This window comes from Ornithodoros turicata, chromosome 8, assembly GCF_037126465.1.
Source record: "Ornithodoros turicata isolate Travis chromosome 8, ASM3712646v1, whole genome shotgun sequence".
NCBI lineage: Eukaryota > Metazoa > Arthropoda > Arachnida > Ixodida > Argasidae > Ornithodoros > Ornithodoros turicata.
This window is the reverse complement of record NC_088208.1, coordinates 1,717,839-1,739,840: the sequence shown is the minus strand read 5'-3', so window position 1 is coordinate 1,739,840 and position 22,002 is coordinate 1,717,839. Positions and strand designations below refer to the sequence as shown.

General features: G+C 45.4%; 1 protein-coding gene across 2 annotated transcripts in view; it reads right to left on the bottom strand.

The window, feature by feature from the left end:
• Positions 1 to 4,441: 4,441 nt before the first annotated feature.
• The window catches only part of LOC135366384 (calcium-activated chloride channel regulator 1-like), a 94,323-nt gene continuing 76,762 nt past the window's right edge, over positions 4,442 to 22,002 (bottom strand). For both annotated transcript variants that reach the window (XM_064599066.1, XM_064599065.1), the window contains exons 11-14: positions 17,559 to 17,829; positions 10,610 to 10,774; positions 7,464 to 7,754; positions 4,442 to 5,150 (exon numbers count right to left, since the gene is read on the bottom strand). In XM_064599066.1, the coding sequence (XP_064455136.1) occupies positions 4,816 to 5,150; positions 7,464 to 7,754; positions 10,610 to 10,774; positions 17,559 to 17,829 (1,062 nt within the window). In that variant the 3' untranslated portion in view covers positions 4,442 to 4,815. The remainder of the gene's footprint in view (positions 5,151 to 7,463; positions 7,755 to 10,609; positions 10,775 to 17,558; positions 17,830 to 22,002) is intronic.

Here is a 22,002-nt window from a genome sequence, read left to right as displayed (position 1 = left end):
CAGCGGCAGATGCCTGACAGCCTGATGCCTAGGTCAGCGTCCCCTGCAGGGACGCTGACCTAGATGTAACGTATCTGGAGACGCACATGAATCTACAACTGCGGAATTTCCATCCGAGTCGTAACATGATTCCCATTCATGTTGAGGCATTCTTTCTTCAGGCGACGAACAAGTTCTTGTCCCGGAATATGACGCTGCGTCGACATTTTCTCTCACGTGTTGTGAACACAGCTCGCTAGCGCGCTTCACCAATCTCAGCTCTCTCCGCCGCTTTGCTCTTAAAAGCGTCTCCATAACGTCTTACCTTCCCGAAGACGACTTCGGCGACATTGAGAAAACAGAACGCACGACGCTTTGAAAACTTCGAGAAACCAACTGACATATGTGCAACGTGCGCGTTCCGCCGGGTAAACAAAGAAGAAGAGGCGTGCATTAGCCGCGCATACTGCAACCGAACTTTCGGAACTTGTTGGTGATAGGAATACTAAAAATGTAAAAAAAGAATCGCAGACGCACACTTTGTCTGTCACACCATATTTTGAAAACGTTGGAGTATTTTTAAAGGTCCTGTTTCCGTTTCCGTGCTAGTATGTATAATCTAATGTAATCAATTCGAAACCGAAACATACCCCGCACCAAGGACATCTCTTGTTGTAAGGGCGCTCTTTTAAAACGACTTGAAGTTGCTCTAACAATAAGTCTGTGCTTTGGGTGTACCTCTGAAGATGTGTGAGTTTTTCGGAACCATATTGCATGTCTTAAACTACTTTGTTGGCCGCTTACCTTGGCACGACGTTGGTTCCTCTTCGCTGTCCGACTTCCATCAGCATGCCACCGGTGTGTGGTCGGCTCGACCACATCACTCCATCAACATATCAAGCAAAGTGAATACTGACACTGGCCCTGATACTGACACTGATACTGATACTGACACTGGCGGAGCAGCAGAGCTGACATTGTAGCACCCTCTCGATAAATCTTTTATTCCAGCGACAGCAGAATGTATTCAAAAAGGCTTCGGGTGTGTAAGGTCAGCCTAAGGAGTGTTGATGGGAGTGCACTGCTCTGTTGGGTACCCAAACTTGCAGTCAGCGATGTAGGAATGATTATTTTATTTTATTTTATTTTAAGTTATTAGCGGCTCACCTATTTAGTGAAGGCCTATGAATACATCTTAAGTGGTGTGGTTTAAAAATGATGAGAGCTACAGTGTGCAGCGAATGATGTTCACATTTAGCCGTTCCACTCTATAGCATTCTTGCAAAATATATGGGTGCAAGGAAATAAAAGCTAAAAGAAGTGAATTCCCTTCTGTATCATAATTGCCGCGCAAAAGCGTGCACCATTTTCCCTTGGACGTATAGCGAACACGCATTCTTTTCTTTTTTGGTTCGCGACGGTCCACTGGCGATATCCTATTACATCCGTAACGAAGACCTAGCTATTAGGGAGTTTTAGTTCCCACTACAATAACACCGATCGATACGATCTCGGAAAAACAGATACGACTCCCGAGTCAGTGCGAATGATTCGTAAAGCGCTTGTCCGCAGTTTTAGTTTGCAGACGAAGAGTCACCGAGAACGACCCACAGATACGGAAAATCAAGCGGGACGGCATCTGTTCGCAAAAATCTTAACTTCATTTACTAGAACCCAGTTACATTATGCGCATGAAACGCGTGTTACAAGCATTTGGATCAATAGTTGTGGAAGATGTAATGTCGCTAAATGTTTCTGTGCGCATTTATGCGCCGGCAACAGCTTTTGGTCAGAAATAGTCTGCGAAACAATGCACATCTTCACTTAGGGTTACGCGTCCAGACGTGGGAAGTACACACACTACGCCTCGTCGAGAGTCCACTATCCTTTCTTCTGGACGTCCGCTGCTGTACCCGTGGTTGTCGCCCACCCATGATTTCAGGAAGTTGCAGACCAAAATTGTTCACAGTGCACGACAAAAGTGAACGATATTGTTTCTGTTGTTTTAAGCCATCTTGTTTGTAAGTGAGCGCTCTGCGCATGCTCCAGCTCAGTGGGAGCACGAAAGCTCGCACGAAAGAAGTCCGATAAATTCGGAATGAGTGGGATTCCGATATTTTTTTGTAGCCGATAGAGATCTCCGACTCAGTATACGCATGCATATTTTGCAGAAAGCTGAGTCGGAAAGTTATCGGAGGAGCAGAAGTGGCCAACTAAAACTCCCTATTGTTTCGCATTCGTATACGTGTATGTCTGTACCGCGTTTTGACGATAGTAGGATAATTATTGAACTGAGGAATAATATGGATTTATGCGGCTGGTGAATTGACTTTGGGTTTACACTCGATGTGGCTACCAAAAATGTGAGTGTGTTTGTGGGCGCGCGCGCGCTTTTCTGAATCTGGGACCACACTTGACAAGTATGTGCTTTGTGTGTGCCTTTTCGGGTGGCACGAACGATAAATTTATGCACTATTGCATAAAATATTGGATAAAAATATAAAGACATACGGATAATCGCGTTTGCATTACTATATGTAGGATAGGCCGAGAGTTTTTAATGGAATTGCCTCGCGAACCTGGTGAAGTCTTTGTTTTGGGCACGCTATTTTATGAGTGCCCGACGCCGGTCCTGTCCCTGTGCTTTTAATATGCTTTCCTGAAGCAGTGTGCTTTGTTCTTGTAGTTTGGTTCACACCTTTAGCTCCAATTCTATCAGTAGAAATGAATAGGAGTGTTTGTTTGTTTGTTAGTATGTGTCTGTCACGTTCGTAGCGCTGTTCAAGCTTCGTTTTCTTTGCAAAAATTCAAACTATGGTATTAAGATGTCCTAGAAGAAGTGACTTTCCCTGCTCGCTTAAGATCAATTCTGTATCCTTTTTCTGTGCTCTCTTCACGCAGCGACAATGCAATTGTGCATTTAGCATCATGCGATAGTTATCTGATAGCCCCCCAGAAATGGGTGCCTTTTTCTCATTTTATTAGCGTGTGCCTCGTTATTTTATTTATTTTTTATAGCTATGCGAGCAAAAGTGCGTGTGATTTTTCCCTGCTCTTTCTTATTTTCTCTACTTTTATGCAGAAGAAAGCCTCCTGGTAAAAGCTTAATAGTAATTTGTTAGTGGAAGTGGGGATGTTTGTTTGATTTTGTTGGGTGCTCGATATCTTGAAGAAGACAGCTGTTGTAGGTATTTGTGCAGAAATGCTTGTATCTGAGCGCAGGCCACCCTGAGTGTAAATTAATTATTTTGGATGTGAGTCTGCTTCACTGCATGACAAGGCTGAAATGGGAAGAGAAAAAATTGGAGCGCTTGATTAATAGTGATCCAAGTAACCACGCAATTACAGTTTCCATAGAAAGTAGAATTTTAAGGCTCCTAAATTATAGTTGAGCGTAGTTTTTGTGATAGTCTTTCTAAACTGCAATGCAATAATCATTAATATAGTAGGAATGCAGTCATCTTCCAGTAACGGCGTTCTGTGTAGTCCTTCGTCGAGTGCGAATGGAACTTTGCCCCCAGGCTTTAGTGCCTCTTTGCTCGCAGGTGTAGCCTCAGACAACGAATGTATGAGCATAGAAAAGGTTGAGCGCCATGTATTACATAAGCCTGGTGATGATGTTGAGTGGTCTCGCTTATTATTTCAAAGAGCAGTGGTAGTTTACTGCTGTTGTGATTCTAATGACCATGATGAGCCTTTGGGGTGAAAATCGCTAATATGCACGGTGCTTTTTTGTTGAATTTTAATGTAAGAATGAAGATCATTGAGAGTAGGACAAAGGAAATAATCTTGAGATTCAATAAATAATAGGAGTGCTTGTCTTTGCCGCTGTCTTCTTCAGAGAGGATGTAATGACGTCACGCAGTCTTTCAGTTGCCTGTAGCAATGCATTGGCCGTTACTGGAAAAGAGAGTAGCAATAGAAAAATGGGGGATGGTCGATGGTTTGCATTTTCCTGGATATATTTACGATGAGCACTGGTTTTGAGTAAGAGGAGTGCGCGCGCGTGTGTGTGTGTTTAGAAATAGTTTGATGGTCTCCTACATTTTCAGATGTAGGGTAGATGGTGTCTTCTACACCAGCCCTGACCGGCGATGATGGAATGTCCCAGCGGGCAGATGTGCGTGACCTCATGCTAGAACCGTGCAGATAGAACCAGCTACGAGACGCGGTAGCGTCCGGCAGTACGGGCGCCTCGTTGACATCCACGGGCCACCACAGCTTCGTTTACATCTCGTTCTAGAGCTTGCCAAAATGTTACGGTCGGCAAATGTCTGCGACAGTACACAGAAAGAGTAAACGTCCTATGGAGCAATACATTGCATATCACCCTGTGGATTTGAAGTGTGAATGCCTGAGACGGAGTTGCGAATCCTTGTCACTGGATGCCGCGCACCTTGTCGAAAACGGTCTATGTGGTGGAAGGCACCATAAAAGTGTGGCTTTAGAACATGCCTCCATATCATGGTAAATGTTTTCTTTATTTGACAACCATGAATGTACATCTCAAGAAAATTCACTACAGGAGGTTCCAAAACAAAAAAAGACTACAAGTTTCAATGGTAATAAAATAAGCAGTACCTTAAACTTATATTGCCTAGTGTGCAATGGCTATTTTTTCTTCGCCAGCAATTCTCCAAAGATAATGATTGGAATCATCGTCGCTATAGCTACATGTAATTAGTGCTGATGTATACGAGAGGGGCAAGTACTCCGATCCAGCCACAGGGGGCACCAAGTTGGCAGTCTTCTCCTGGATCAAGCCGCTGATATTAAAAAATAGAGCACTTGTTCCGGTCGGATGCTAAAAGTAGACGGCTGCTCCGCATTTAGTGATCAGTTCCTACGCTGCGGACACGGAACACATACACTGCCGATTATGATGCTACAGCAGCGTGGCGGCCTAAAAGCAACGGCAATGTTGGAAATCTCGGAAGTTATATTTTGCCCATTTACTGCCTTGGCGACAAAGTACACAGCAGCACCTGGTGACTTGGCTATCTTTGTAACCGCATCACTTGGTAACAACACCGTGATCTTCTGTCTCGTGCCGGGAGGAAGGAGGGTCATTTGTCCCAGGATCACGTGATTCATCTGTAACTTGCCCGCGGAGTCGAAGTTCTGTTGCAGCTGTCTAAGATTCACACTGTAGCGGATGTCGATGTGAGAGGCTGTAATGAAGAAGAGAACGTGTAAAAAAAAAATACGAGAAACAACCTCCAAGTGGTGGTAGTTCTAGGGAGCGCCCCGTGATCTGATCATCATCTATGTGAGTCACGCATGACTTGTCGTATATTGAATCAATGCCAGTAGGAGTATCTCTCTTCTCCAACGTAGGTTACATTTTTGTAATGAAGAATAATAGCAGTGTAACGATTAGTTTTATCGAATATCTGGCTGGGACATAAAGGGACATTGATTGACGTTTGATAATCACGCTTGAAAGGGAGACTTGTGTTTCGTTTGTTAACTTTCCCCTTCTGAGAGATCAGCCAGAAGCACGATAACCTCATCAGTGAGTATCGTTACAGAAAGGAGCTGTTCACTCACACTACTGGCCAATGGAAGGAGTTACCACGAAACCTGACAAGCACGCCTAGCTCCACACCTTTTTCTAAGGCATCTATGGACAAAGTAAGCACCTTAAATAGGCGATTGTCGTTCTTCCTTGTGCTCTCTCTCTCTGCCTCGACCCCCAACTGATGTTTGGCAGTATTCTTCAGAGAAATAAAAACATGAACGTGCCGCAGTGATTTTCTCAAGGACCTGTCTTGAAAGAATTTAGATCGGAGGCGACATTATATCTGCACACATTGTACTGAGCCACAAAACACTGAAACAAATAGTTCTTCTTTCTGTGGCATTTAACGGGAGTCCAAGCCCAGATAGATCACACTTGCGTCCACTCCTGTTAGCAGTATGTAGCATGTGACTTCCTTTTCGTTGCCCGACAGGCGGCAGCGAGAGCTGTGGTGACTCATCAGTTACGGCGTTCCCAGTGCACGTTCTACCGTCTTCGCCGTCATACTCTCGTAGGTGCAAAAAACAGTCTGTTTCCTTTATCTCTGATAACTTGGGATCACCCAAGTTTTAGTTCATGGCTATTTAACATCCCCAGAAAGGTCACCTGCTGTCACAGACGTGGATGACGTGTGCATCCTCAATGCCAGGAAGTCCCATTCTAATAGACGAGGCAATACAATATGCACAAACACAGGCCTGGGTTGCGTCGCCTGCATGTCGAGTTGAAAACCTGCACTGCCCCGGCAACCATGGTCACATCCTAACCATGCTCCTTCTTCTCCGAGTCAATCCTAATGTCGCATGTGCGTGTGTTTAAATGTGTCGCACCTGATGAAGGACGGAAACAGTCCTAAAGCTGGTATTTTCGTAAAATAAATTATTAATGTCCCAGTTTCTTCACATACTACTCAAATACTTCAATTTTTTTCTCTGTTAGCTTGGGTCTCCATCAACAGTCTACTGACAAATTTAAGCTTTTTTATCGCTACCATGGCGTGCATGTCGTCCCTCATTCATCATATCAAGCCACATCCTCTAGGCCGTCAACACACCCCATGGCATAACCATTTAAATGTTTTTGGAGGGGTCAGCTGCTGGCATGGTAGTGAGCCACAACCGTTACAAACACCCAGGCCCCATCGCCTGTAACTTTATCAACTCCTACATTTGAGCAGGAGTGAACAGCGGCAAACCCTCCTGTACCCAAAGTTCAGGACTCAGCTACAACTCGGGGGCAACCTACTCCACTATGTGAAGCCTGTGCTTCTTTTTCTTCTTCTAAATTTTCTTCTTTTTGAATAGCAAGCTGGCATCCCTCTGGCTGGCATGCTTTTTTTTTTCATTGAAATTCCCGACACCACGGTAGATCGGTGATACTGGATTTCAGATATATTTCATTTCAGATATATATGTGTCTTATTCGTGACGCTTCCTCCAGAGTACTTCCAGATTTTTCTCCGGGGCACCGGACTCCACTATGCCCTCTGCCAGGGTGTTCTTTTGATCTTGTCTCACTGACTCCACTGACTATCAGCCCGTATTCGGCGCCAGTCATCATCTCATGATCAGGGCACATCTCATCCCGTCCATCGTCCCTTGGAGAAATGGGCCTCAAGTAGTGAATTTCCCCGTTCATTATCAATAACTTTATCTGCTGTTGTCGTCGTGAAACGTCATGTTTGGGACGTTTCTCCTGGTGATTTTTCAAAATAAATATATAAATAGTTACTGCATCCACTTTTGCATCGACATTCTACGTTGAAAACACCTAAATGTGCTGGAGAGATAAATAATCAATAGAGCAAATTACTAAAAAGCAAAGATGTTACACCGTTCCCATGCATACCGCTATGGCCGACAATTGGGGTAGATATAGTTAGGCATGCTGGCACATACCAGTGTTACTCCCTGCTGTTGACCTTATTAGCTGCGTGAGACAGTCGTATAATAAAACTTCTCACCATGCCCTGAATCCATGTGGGCCCCAGGACACGTCCAGGACAATGTGGTGTTGAGTGGAAGAAACGGTGTTTTTTTCACAACAGATGCTTTAAGGTCCGTGATAGCTCCGGGGGGAATTCTCTTTTCTTCGAAATCTTCTTTGGCTTGAAATGAGCCAGCGTTAGCCACCCTTTGGAACGGGCCGGATCGCTTCACTCTTCTCAGCATGGACTTAGTTCCCTGGGGTGCGCCGCTGACGACATCGAATGCCGCTGTTGAGAATGATTCTGCCATGGGTCCCAGAGTTTTACCTGAAAGAGTGCTTGTTATTCAGAGTCGATCGGTATCATACAGCTAGTCAATAGCATGACTGGATGATTCGTCAGTGATCTGCTGGAAGAATGCATCATCAAGAAATCCCAATATCATACACCAAGTGCAAAGCTTCTTCACCTTACATCAAGTGATCAAGTGATTACATCAAGAGTGATCATAGAGTGAGCGACGCGTCGCTACAGTGCGCCGTTTTTACCTCGAGGGTTTTAGCTGGGATAATCGTAATGCAGGGAGGAAAATATAACACCGACTTCATATCAGTGCAACCTATGGAGGGAACGAATCATTCTCTCCCTAGGCGTCACTGATGGGGTCTACTTTGCATTAAGTCGGTGTTGTTGCTTAAGCTGAGCACCAATTGGGCAAGTATTTGATGCGTTTGGGAAAGGTAGGCGGCGGTTCTACGACAGTTGATAGTCGTATCGATTGTACCTCCCGCTTTCAAGCAATACATGCCTTGTGTATGGGGAACGAGGTCTGTCGTCTGTTTCCGTGAAACCTCGCCTTCGGAAGAATTTAATGATCCTGAATATCTATTCTGTTCGCCCATAAGCTCTGAAAGTTCGCTACCCTATCTTCAGTTCGTTTGTTTTATCGCTTTCTACCGAATACAGAAACTTGTCAACGCATCGCGTAACGGTAGCGAACATATGGCTCACGAAACCTGTAAATTCGTCGTGTAGATGCGCCACCAGTGCCGGATTTAGGGGAGTTCAGACGGAGCAATTGCCCCGGGGCCCCCACCACAAAGGGGCCCGCCCCACCAGTAAAGATCTTGTCCAAGGGAAATCTGTTTTGCATGCCTGAAACGCAGCCCTGAAACGGGAACTTGGTAAAAATCTGTCCTCCGTCCACGCATGACTCCAAATAGCACATTGGATAGACACAGGATACCAGAGGGAGCCCCCACAGCACAGTGCCCCCGGGCCCCCACCACCGTAAATCCGGCACTGTGCGCCACAATTAGTGCCCACGTTAGTGGCCTTGGAGGCCTCGTGACATGTTAACGTAGGCGAGGCGTTGTTGTACGTTTGCATGGACGTGTGCCCTTGGACAGGGTAGTGATGACGGTTGATGGGAACGCAGTCAGATGTAAGGGTGCTTTCCACCAACCATGACTTTCTCCACCAACTTGAGTTGTTTCGAGTCGGCCGACACCGCCAACCACGACCAACTTGATTTGGTCTGAATCGATCGCCAATCGAAAATTTGGGACCCGAGTTCATTCTGTTTTAGCCACTCAACGTCAGGATCATTGCCACGTGAACCTCGAGGGCTTCAAGCTATTTGGTTCCCTCTGTACGGCCGACCATGGGTTCAAGTACGACAGGATGATTGATTTTTATTATTTACTAGCGCCATACAAACATATCAATAAGCATGTTATGGAGATCTTCTTTCGAAATCAAATGACCTCGCTTAGATTAATGGCAGTTGATAAAAAAAAGCCAAGAGCGGATGGAAAGGTTGCCTGTGGGTGGAGTTACTGTTTGTATGTGTGAACACGGAGTTGGCACCGTCTTGAAGTTGGTGCAGAAACTTGGCCTGTGAGAACTCTAGTTGGCTGGTGACTTCCATCGCGAGGAGCGACAACCCGCTACTCCATTGTTGGTGGCACGGTTCCGGCTACCCGGTTATCTTTCAACTGAGGTCAAGGGTTGCTAAGAGTTGCAGTTAACACTCATTCTCTTTTGCAAAGCTTGGTTGGTGACGTGATGAATGTCAAAATGAAATAATCCCCTTTAGTGAAGCAGAGTTTACCGTTAAGTTTAAGTTGACGCTTCAAATGGTGAGCGGCTTTGGTGAAACCGGGTCTAAGACAGCTAAGACAGAGGTTGACTAACGAGACGCGCTTTTCGCGTTGCGACTTGAAGAGGAATACGGAGCTCAGACCTATACTCTGAAAGTCTAAAGCTCTAAAGCCATCTAAACCCGCATTTATTTCTGAACCCCTCTAGTAATTCCCACACCAAAAGTTTCTTTTTTCTCTCGCTTTCTTTCAGCGTTCGCATCGAGACCATATTGAGAACAAGTACGAGAAAAAGACACGAAAACACACGTCATGAGCAGATAGCACATCATAGAAGAGCACGGAAACCTGGAAATTTTGCTGACGTCGGTATTGATTATGTGATACTTCGAAGCAGCCATACCGTGCCTAGAAAACTCTGCTGTCCAAACGCCACTCATCACGTAAGGAGCACCATGGATGATGTCGTCGGTTTGAGGACAGCTGATGCGCATGGTCTGCTTCCGACATCTGCCACGGTGCGTCACCACTCTCGTATTCCGCAGGGGCTGTTCCTAGCACACGACTATACAAGTCCCTGGGGGACCATAATCGCGCTGCAGTCTGTCTCAATATTGCGAATGACGACAATGACTTTAACCAACTTTGGCGACAGAATGAGACCATAAGTTATCCAAAATAGATTGTTTTCGACCGACTGCTGCTATGTATCGCATTATGTTCTTGCTGCAGCACTAGCTGTATTAACGCACAATATTCACAGTTCTAGCGCTTAATTCAATACTCAGCTATGCGTAGCACATTGGTGGTTGTCCCGTGTTCTGTGTGCGACTCTCCGTTTAATTGTGCACTGTTCATCTCCTGCTTATGCTGAAAACTGGACAATTGGAAACGTTCTGTGAATCGCCGTGTCCCCTGATGAGATATCCGATGTATTTCATATCGTTACATGGCAACATAAGATTGATTTGGTCTGCAGACTGGTAAACCTCACTAGCAAAAAAAAGGTTGTTAAATAAATATTGATGATGACATGGTGATGTGATGCTAAAAATACATTGCAATAAAAGATAGCCGTACCTTGTGGCAACCTGTAGTGTGGGATTCCTCTTGCGGGGAATGGACTGTGAGCAATGTACGCCGCGCCTCTGCCATAAACCTTAATGACGACAGCGTATCTGCCTTTCCCATTGAATTTGGTGAAATATCCTGAGTAGACTCCGTCGTCTGGACTTGCGTCACCTCCTGTGAGTGAAATGGGTTCTCAAGATCGCCAACTTACGATAAGCTGTACATGAAGAGCACGGCAATTTTCGTACGACTAATCAAGTTATCGGTGGGAAGATACCATGAGGCGGCATAACATAGGCATGCAACACATTACGGGGAAGCAAGTGCAGACAATTATTGCGGCACCTTGTAAAGCAAATAGTTTTCTCCCATTGCAGTGACAACGGTCTTAGAAATCTCCAATTTTATACAGAAATAACTGCCAACTGTGTTGCCTGCATATGTGCCGGAGAGTAATGGTGAATTTAAAGAGGTTTGGAGTGCACAGCTCCCACAAGTATAGCGCCAACAATTTATATCAAATGTGTATTAAACTGTGGAAACACAGCCCGGAACTACGCTGTGCGGATTCCAACCAGATTTTTTGCAGGATGCGTGTTACGGCACATCTGGCGGCAACAGAATTAGCAGTCACTTCTGCAGGAGCAGTACGGTAACGGAAGTCGTAGTTATTCGCCGGCACGTTACATTTGGTAGAAGGGCCAGACTAACTCGCATTCTAGCGGTTAACCGGCGAATCACCAGACCCCTTTTTTCCTCCGAGGAATGATAATAGGCAAGAACCACTGCCTGTGGAAGAGACACACGGTAAAGAAAGTGGTAGTTAATCGGCGGCACGTTACATTTGGTAGAAGGGCCAGACTAACTCGCATTCAAGGGTATAAGGGACAAATCAGCTGACCCTTCTGTTTCCTCCGAGGAATGATAATCGAGAAGAGACACTGCCTGTGGAAGCGACACACGGTAAAGGAAGTCGTTGTTATTCGCCGGCACGTTACATTTGGTAGAAGGGCAAGACTAACTCTCATTCTAGCGGTTAACGGGCGAATCACCAGACCCCTTTTTTTCCTCCGAGGAATGATAATAGGCAAGAACCACTGCCTGTGGAAGAGACACACGGTAAAGGAAGTGGTAGTTATTCGGCGGCACGTTACATTTGGTAGAAGGGCCAGACTAACTCGCATTCTAGGGTATAAGGGACAGATCAGCTGACCCCTTTTTTTCCTCCGAGGAATGATAATCGAGAAGAAACACTGCCTGTGGAAGCGACACACGGTAACGGAAGTCGTAGTTATTCGCCGGCACGTTACATTTGGTAGAAGGGCCAGACTAACTCGCATTCTAGCGGTTAACGGGCGAATCACCAGACCCCTTTTTTCCTCCGAAGAATGATAATAGGCAAGAACCACTGCCTGTGGAAGAGACACACGGTAAAGGAAGTGGTAGTTATTCGGCGGCACGTTACATTTGGTAGAGGGGCCAGACTAACTCGCATTCTAGCGGTTAAGGGGCGAATCACCAGACCCGTTCTTTTCCTCCGAGGAATGATAATAGGCAAGAAACATTGCCTGTGGAAGAGACACACGGTAAAGGAAGTGGTAGTTATTCGCCGGCACGTTACATTTGGTAGAAGGGCCAGACTAACTCGCATTCTAGCGGTTAACGGGCGAATCACCAGACCCCTTTTTTCCTCCGAAGAATGATAATAGGCAAGAACCACTGCCTGTGGAAGAGACACACGGTAAAGGAAGTGGTAGTTATTCGGCGGCACGTTACATTTGGTAGAAGGGCCAGACTAACTCGCATTCTAGCGGTTAAGGGGCGAATCACCAGACCCGTTCTTTTCCTCCGAGGAATGATAATAGGCAAGAACCACTGCCTGTGGAAGAGACACACGGTAAAGAAAGTGGTAGTTAATCGGCGGCACGTTACATTTGGTAGAAGGGCCAGACTAACTCGCATTCAAGGGTATAAGGGACAAATCAGCTGACCCTTCTGTTTCCTCCGAGGAATGATAATCGAGAAGAGACACTGCCTGTGGAAGCGACACACGGTAAAGGAAGTCGTTGTTATTCGCCGGCACGTTACATTTGGTAGAAGGGCAAGACTAACTCTCATTCTAGCGGTTAACGGGCGAATCACCAGACCCCTTTTTTTCCTCCGAGGAATGATAATAGGCAAGAACCACTGCCTGTGGAAGAGACACACGGTAAAGGAAGTGGTAGTTATTCGGCGGCACGTTACATTTGGTAGAAGGGCCAGACTAACTCGCATTCTAGGGTATAAGGGACAGATCAGCTGACCCCTTTTTTTCCTCCGAGTAATGATAATCGAGAAGAAACACTGCCTGTGGAAGCGACACACGGTAACGGAAGTCGTAGTTATTCGCCGGCACGTTACATTTGGTAGAAGGGCCAGACTAACTCGCATTCTAGCGGTTAACGGGCGAATCACCAGACCCCTTTTTTCCTCCGAAGAATGATAATAGGCAAGAACCACTGCCTGTGGAAGAGACACACGGTAAAGGAAGTGGTAGTTATTCGGCGGCACGTTACATTTGGTAGAAGGGCCAGACTAACTCGCATTCTAGCGGTTAAGGGGCGAATCACCAGACCCGTTCTTTTCCTCCGAGGAATGATAATAGGCAAGAAACATTGCCTGTGGAAGAGACACACGGTAAAGGAAGTCGTAGTTATTCGCCGGCACGTTACATTTGGTAGAAGGGCCAGACTAACTCGCATTCTAGCGGTTAAGGGGCGAATCACCAGACCCGTTCTTTTCCTCCGAGGAATGATAATAGGCAAGAAACATTGCCTGTGGAAGAGACACACGGTAAAGGAAGTCGTAGTTATTCGCCGGCACGTTACATTTGGTAGAAGGGCCAGACTAACTCGCATTCTAGCGGTTAAGGGGCGAATCACCAGACCCGTTCTTTTCCTCCGAGGAATGATAATAGGCAAGAAACATTGCCTGTGGAAGAGACACACGGTAAAGGAAGTCGTAGTTATTCGCCGGCACGTTACATTTGGTAGAAGGGCCAGACTAACTCGCATTCTAGCGGTTAACGGGCGAATCACCAGACCCCTTTTTTCCTCCGAAGAATGATAATAGGCAAGAACCACTGCCTGTGGAAGAGACACACGGTAAAGGAAGTGGTAGTTATTCGGCGGCACGTTACATTTGGTAGAAGGGCCAGACTAACTCGCATTCTAGCGGTTAAGGGGCGAATCACCAGACCCGTTCTTTTCCTCCGAGGAATGATAATAGGCAAGAAACATTGCCTGTGGAAGAGACACACGGTAAAGGAAGTGGTAGTTATTCGGCGGCACGTTACATTTGGTAGAAGGGCCAGACTAACTCGCATTCTAGCGGTTAAGGGGCGAATCACCAGACCCGTTCTTTTCCTCCGAGGAATGATAATAGGCAAGAAACATTGCCTGTGGAAGAGACACACGGTAAAGGAAGTCGTAGTTATTCGACGGCACGTTACATTTGGTAGAAGGGGCAGACTAACTCGCATTCTAGCGGGTAAGGGGCGAATCACCAGACCCGTTCTTTTCCTCCGAGGAATGATAATAGGCAAGAAACATTGCCTGTGGAAGAGACACCCGGTAAAGGAAGTCGTAGTTATTCGCCGGCACGTTACATTTGGTAGAAGGGCCAGACTAACTCGCATTCTAGCGGTTAAGGGGCGACATAGCAGACCGCTCTTTTTCCCCGAGGAATGATAATAGGCAAAAAACATTTCCTGCGTAAGCGACGGGGCCTTTAATATGCACGTCTATAAGCAAGTCGTCCGCTATTGAATAAAACGACCGGAGAGGGCGACGGGATTTAAGACGGGACGTGAGCCATCAAGCAGTGCATGAGCTGAGAAGACGGCTTCCCAGTGTAACGCGAACGGTTTTCTTAGCTTGATTGCAAATGGGTTTCATCGTTCCCTTAGAGAAATAAAAAGCAGTCAATCTGTCCGGCATTCCATTCTTCCAAAGTACTGTCTCTGAAATGGCGGTATCATAAACAATATTCCATTCTTGTTGTAAGGTTAGAGATTCGAAAGGAACCCTGTCAACCTTTTCCAAAAGGCTAATTTCTGGAATATTTTTGGGTCCGAAGTTCACAATGCCCGCTAGGATGTATTTTGTAACTCCTTGAGAGCAACTTCCCGTGTGAGTATTTTTGTCGAGATGCGTCAACATCATGTTACAAAATGGCAGGTTATGGTCTAACGCGGTGTTTCTCAGAAGGAGTTCCGCGGAGGTCCAGCGACCCCGTTTCACCGAACGTGCTACTGTGGGGCATACGCGAATTAATATTGCCAGGACATCCTTGTTATATCGAACAGCGCTCGACATTTCATGTTTGTCATTTGGATTGCCGCCGCCGCTGCTCATGCTGAAGAGCACACGCCTTCATGGGTTAGTTGGGTGCATTTCTCCACCTCTTTCCCGTGTGTGCTACTTGGGGAAAATTTCTGAGCTACTTTCCTGCCTACAATAGACACGAAATTTACAAATAATAGAGACAACCCATGACGCCCTGTCTGTGGGGAAGCACTGTGGACCAATGTAATAATCCGCAATGTATCCCTTTCCGTGTACTATGAAACGGCTGAATAAATTATCAAACACGAGTGACCTGCTGACATCGAAATAGTACGTAATTCAGTAAATTCTAATTAAATATAAATATAATTATAAATATTTGCAACTTTTTCCGATTCGGTAGACAAAAATAGGCTGTACAGGCGAGCATTCGCCGTGAAATCGGGCGTTGTGATCACTGTTTAATATGTCACCGGAGAATTTTTGGGTTAAACGGGCATGAAACAAGCCACTGCTGTGAGACTTTGTGTGACTTTGCTGTGAGAAACATTAATCTTTATGTTTCCGCTCGGAACTGGGACAGTGAATGACAGTGGTATTCAAACACTTGCCCTAGCTCCACAAAAGCTCGTCTTTGTCCCCTGCGTGAGGGATTATAAATGGAAGAGAAATAAGTCGTCACAAATAGCTATCTTTTCTGATATTATGATTGGCTTTTCGGCCGGTTTTGACGAGAACAACAAGTTGTACCACCTCATGAATTTCGGGCAGATATCGGGTTTACCCGAGTTCTTGAAATTCTGTTCGGGAGGGAACTTTCGTGAAAAATCATGTTTAACCCGACAACGAGGAACCCTACGATTACTCCAGTCGTGTCTGTCCGGTGAACTGCCGCTGTTGTTGGAGGCGAACATCATCATTTATCCCAGTTTGAGCGCCATGCTGTGAGGCAACCATGTTTTCTGGAAATTCGAAGCTCGATTGTATCAAAGCACTGACAATTTATAGGATATCTCGGTTTCGAAACAAGGTAGTCATTGCTTGTCCAAATGCAACTAAACAATGTTGCAACTTGGTTATCGCTTGTGTAATAATTGTTGTTTGCACAAGAAAACAGAACATCGAAATATTGAAGCAATAGATTATTAAAATTGAATTAAATGAAAGCGCATATATGTAGGAGTCAGTTCTTGGGCGTTTCTTATTTTGAGTTTATACAAACGACTTGGTAGCATTTGTTGATGTGCCGACAATGTTATATGCTGATGCCACTTGATATGATTTCTTCCCAGCTGTTGTGGATTTGCTTGAGAAGACGAGCAATACATTAACAAACCTGAGTGCTTGGCTTAACTATAATAAATTGTTAGTGAGCTCATCTATGCCACCGTATATTATATTTAGATCACCGCAGGTCGCACAAGTAGATAAATTCAGGATGTGCGTCTTGGTTCTGACGTCATTCACAGACGTTCATAGGTGAGTATTAGAGATTCGACTCGATGTGCACTTTTCAGTGGAATGTACATATTTGTTACATCTGTAAAAAAATCTATTCAGGCACTGATGCAATAGCCAAGATAAATTTATTTTCCTCCTGCATACTTTAGAACAATCTGCATGCCATATATCTTTTTCGTAGAAAGTTTCGCCCTAGCATATGAGAAATAAATAACATGAATAAGAATAAATGCGAACTGCATGTTACGCAGAGGAAAGCAGTACGTATACTATGTTATCACTGCGGAACCACGAGAGCATTTACACTTATGAATATTCCTACAGTGTCAGAATTATTTCATTCCAGGTTATGTACAATTGTATATAATTTGACACATAAGCTATGCATCGTGTCATTCACAACCTTGACTAAAGCCAAGTTACAGCCTCAATACGAAATTATGGGCCATATACCCTTTGTCTACCAAAAATACGTACAAACTATGGATATTTTGCATTTCAGTACTTCGCAGTTAAACTATGGAATTCATCGCATGAGTCTATTCAGGGCTCTATGTGACTATTTATATTTAGAAAACAAGTAAGAAAATATTTCAAATCTCAAAGTTGAAGAATTGTAAAACCATACGAAATTACTGGTCTTATTATTACAGCATATATAGCTCTTGTACTGAAGCTTGTGATATGTGCAATATGTGTAAATATGTTCAGTGATAGTACTACGTTTCTGTACATGCCCTATATGTATTATTTGTTGTTGTCATGTTGTTGTGACGGGGATCAGTGGCACGCGTTTGATCCCTTTCATGTTTTGTCTGAGATTTTATTACTCATCCTGCAATATGTAATGTAAAATAATGTCAAAATAAACAATTTCCTCCCTCCAGACAGAATTTCTTTTAAGTAGTTCGGTAAATCTATATCTGCGTCACGTGACGTTTTTCATGGTGGAACAGAGTAAACGGAGAAACACAGAGGGCTTCGTTTTTCATATTCCTTGCCGACATTCATCTCCTAAAGCTTGATACAACATGATTCTCTGTGCATGTTATGTCTTGTCAGTGAGAGTTTGAACTTGAATTAAATTGCACGATAGAGACTGTGTTCCTGTCACTTTTACTCTGTGACGTTCTTCAAAAGACTTAGACCGATGTTGCATCATGTGTACATACCTGTTCCATCGTCCAAGAGTCGAACGTCTACGCCAGGACCACCTCTTGGTCCTACCACAGTTGCTATCACCTTGGCGCCGAGGACAACGTATTCTCCATATGTAAGTTCCGCATAAATTCTTGCTTCTTCAGGACTTTCGATGGAAGCACTATTCACGTAGGCAATGGCCCTGATTGCCTCCTCAGTTTTCGTCTTGGACGAGATACGCACGTGGAAGTCGGCCACTCCTCCTGCGTCAGTGTTCTCAACTAGCAGCTTCCACGTACCCGCCTGCAAAAGGAAAATTTTCAAGTTCAGACCATGGGAGGATTTGCGTCGTACCGGACTGTACCAAGTCCATATCCAACATGTGCGGAAACCAAATGTGCATGAAGAGGCTTTAAGCAGATGTGGAGAAAATATCTGAACAAAAGTAACTCTGTACAAGCTCAGTTACTGTAAAGAAAACGTGACTAAATTAGCAAATAACTTACAAGTTATGTAAGGGGCGCAATTGGGAGACACGACAGGACATGTCAGGACGTGGCAGCCGTGTCCTGTAGTGCCGAATATCAAGTCACAACGGCGAGACACGTCAACTGCGAACCCGACATCGTTTCGCGACATGTCGAATCGCACGCCGTTTACAACACCTGTCGGAAAGTGTGCTGCCATGTCACACTGGCTGGGCACGGGCAGCCGACAGATACCCGACGCTGTATGTACCCGACGAGTGCAAATGGCGGAGGCGTATTTGTGTTTGCCGCGCTTTCAGTTTATCTTGTTCACAGCAGTGTAGTGAAGCAAAAATGTCAAAATTTTCTATACCGACAAATATCAACATCGTAAAAAAAGTAATTGATAGAATCGATTAAGGTATCGATAAATTATCGATTTTTTAAAAGAAATATTCATATTACGTTGTTTGAAAACCTGTCACGCTATTACTTGATCAATTGAAAAAAAGTTGTCGTCGCATTATTTTCTTCCATGCATATTACCGCACGTGATAGGGGGAATGGCAGGATCGGTTCGCTGTTGGCGGTTGCGACGAACAAAGTGCATTACGAGGACCAATGAGGAACTAGTGGAGAATAACTTGTTCCGGTGAGTGTAGGGGGTGTCTTCAGATCCGCACCTACTTGCCTCCTTATCCTTCGATGCCTGCGAAGACGGAGCTGCAACAGAAAATTCTCGTTGTCGACTGCAGTGTACGTTGCGCACTCAGGCAACTCGTTCCGTCGTTCCGCACGAAATGCAGACCCGGACTATCCACATACTTTTAAAAACTGACAATAATGTCCCATCAAGTGCATCGCATTTTTAAAGGAAATATCAGCATCATGTCGCAAAAGCAAATTAAGATAAAGGAAAAAGCTTTCAGAGAAAAAGCTAGAGGGAGCTATCAGAACTTGATGCGCGATCCTGCACTGGAAGATCTCAACGGATATCGAAGACAGCCATGGCAAGCGCGTGTTCATCCGACAAAAAAAAAAAAAATAATAATAATAGAATGGTGTGGAATAATGAGTGTGCTTGAAGTGTGGTCCGGTGTAATGAGCTGTGATCATAAGTGCTTGAACATAGTTTCAATGTCACACGACACGTGTCATCCGACAGGTTCTGCAGTCACATGACGACACAAGTCTTACGACACCGATTCTGTTGTCGTGTCGCGGCAGTGTCGCGGCAGTATGAGGGTATTGCGGGGTGCCCGATAACAAGCGACATGACACATATTTTGTTGCTGTCGCGGGTGCTGCTGTTTCCCGACCCATTTGACAGGCGACAAACGCAGCAGCTAAGCGATGTTTCAGGAGAAAGATCTGTATTTCCCAATACCTCACGAGGTCAAGTAATTTTAGTTGATCTACGCCACACAACCAAATGGAGCCATCAATTAATAGCGCCAAATTATGTGTACATATATTTTACGGGGTTGTCTCTTTGTGGCAGCTTCCACGCTTTAGTCTTGTTGTTTGTTTGTAGTTTGTTTTTTCCCTAGTTCCGCTGTTTTTACTTTCGAAAGTTCGCATGTTTCCAGCCTAGAAGCTCCAAATTTCGTTTTAATAAAGCAGACTCGCCACCCACTGTACGCCGTGGCCCCCACATCTCTATACTTTATCATTCACTTCAGTAACGTACCGCCAAATCTAGCCGATTTGGGCATACGCAGGGCAACAGTCTCTGACGACACGCGACGAATCTCTACGAATAGTAGATGCCAGATTTTGTAGCCGCGACAGAGCTTTTTTCTCGCTCGAGTGGCGGCGCCGCCATCGATTTTGTCGCTTGTTGCGCGTCGCTAGCGCTTGTCGCATGTTGGGGGGTCCCCACTTATGTCGGCGACATCCTGAGACAAAGACACGACACCACAACACTGCTTTCGACTCCTTATGGCCTCGCATGGTGCTGAACGTCGTGTCGCACCACTGCGACAGGGCCCTAAATTAACTTGAGGTTCGAAAGTTACAAATGAGTTGCTCGGCTCATTCTTAAAGCGACATCTCTGGAGGGTATTCTGGAGGGTATTGCGACTCCATTCGATAGTGTTCCACACGTGTATCATTCGCGTAAAATAGAAGGGGTGAAACGCTTCCCTGTTTTAGCGAAAACGGATTAAATCCCTACGGTTAACCCATATCCGGTTTCGGTATCTCCGTGACGTCACAATTGTTCACGACGACACAACACTCAGCACTTGTTTGAGGTGCAAAGTGAGATTTTCATGTGATACTTGATCCAGTTGGGATTGGCGATTTGTTCAATAACTTATGTTATTCCTAGCTATGTAGCTTGTAACTTTTCCTATGCGGGTGTTGGAGCTGTAAGTGAGTGAGACGCGCCTGACAAATGTTTATGCTGTGTAGGCCAAATCTGTGACGAGAACGAGGTCGAAACTTAACAACACTTACTTGTCTTTTCAAAAGGCATTGGTACTGCACCGAGCTTTTATCCAGGCCTGTGAATATTGGCTACCCCCAACTATTTAAGGGGTTCGGTTTCAGCAAACTCGAAAAATGACACACTCGTTGTTTTGCCATTCGCGTTCTCACTATGCACTAAGGAACACCTATGCTTCATCGCTCAGCATAGAGCTTCACATATGTAGTTAGCAGTCACTGTTAATAAAAAGCAGGAATGCCATGCGCATTGAAAGAACAGAAACAAAAACGGCGACGCACAAGGAACACACGTCCCGCCGTAAGGAGCCGATCAGACGCCGCTAAGGAACGCCCCTGGAAGGAAAGAGAACGCCCCTGGCGTCACGACTCTCCAAGTGCGGCTTTCAGTTGGGGGCAAAAGATCGGAGCCGAATATAAACGAAATATATTGCATGGTGGCTCGGAAAGGAATCATCTGTTGAGGCCCATTTACTTCACATCGGGGGTCCAGACTGTCCTTTTAAATGGTAACCGCATACGAAATTCTCGACGGAATACTGCTGAGCCGACGAAAGCAATGGGAACTTGGCCGATCTCTCGACGACAGCGGTGGACAGCGGAGGCGGCCGCTCACGCGTTATCGTTCCACCAGCGGACGTGGCCGGTATTACGGATGCCCGTGTGACCAACCTGGGAATTGGGAAGGCATGCTGTCGCCCGCCCACTGCTGTCTGAGGGCGCGCTTGTAGCGCTTGGCTCGTGAATATGCTTTCAGCGCAATAACTTCTTCTATGTGTAGCAAAATATGTATCAGTTAACCTCAAGTTCAAGTTTAACACGGACTAAGGAAACGCCCGCTAGGGCGCCACCGTCCGCCGCCGTGGAAATCTGTGCATGCGCGGTTCCTCCAACCGTTTTTCTGTCCAGTTGTCGTGCCGCTGGGAAAGTTGGCCGTTTTTCCGTCGAGAGATCGTCGAATGCGGTTACCGCTTTAGTCGGCTCTAACTGTCTACTTCCTGGATGTCCAAGTACATTTAACTGACGGGGTACTAACAACGGACCTGTTCCGTAGACCCAGCAGTACCTAGCTACCAGCACTTCGGTTAGGAATTTGAACCAACTTAAGCAAACAATAATCAGTTCGTTAACTCCCACCCAATTTAGTTGAGAACGCAATAAGGAAGGCCCGCAGAAGAAGGAAGGCGGGTATATCTCTCTCTTCGATAACATCAAATCAGGCTCCGTTAACCTCATTCAATAATAATGTTGCAAACATCGACGTTATACTTAATCGCCCACCACAGTATTCTTTCTCACGCAGAGCGCATGGTTCAAATCTTCTCGGATATTCCAAGTGTCACCTACAGGCACACGCAAGATCTCCACGATAATCTAGTCAGCTCTAAGGTCAACTGACCAACAAGTCGGATAGCAGGCTGCCATCCCTGGAATGGCCGCAGACGCCAAATATGTAATCCAATGCAAACTGCTTAAGATCACAAATCTAGTTTCTTCGTCAAAATTTATGGTGACTTTGGCTGTAATTCCTATAGCGTCGTTTATGGCATTCGGTGCAACT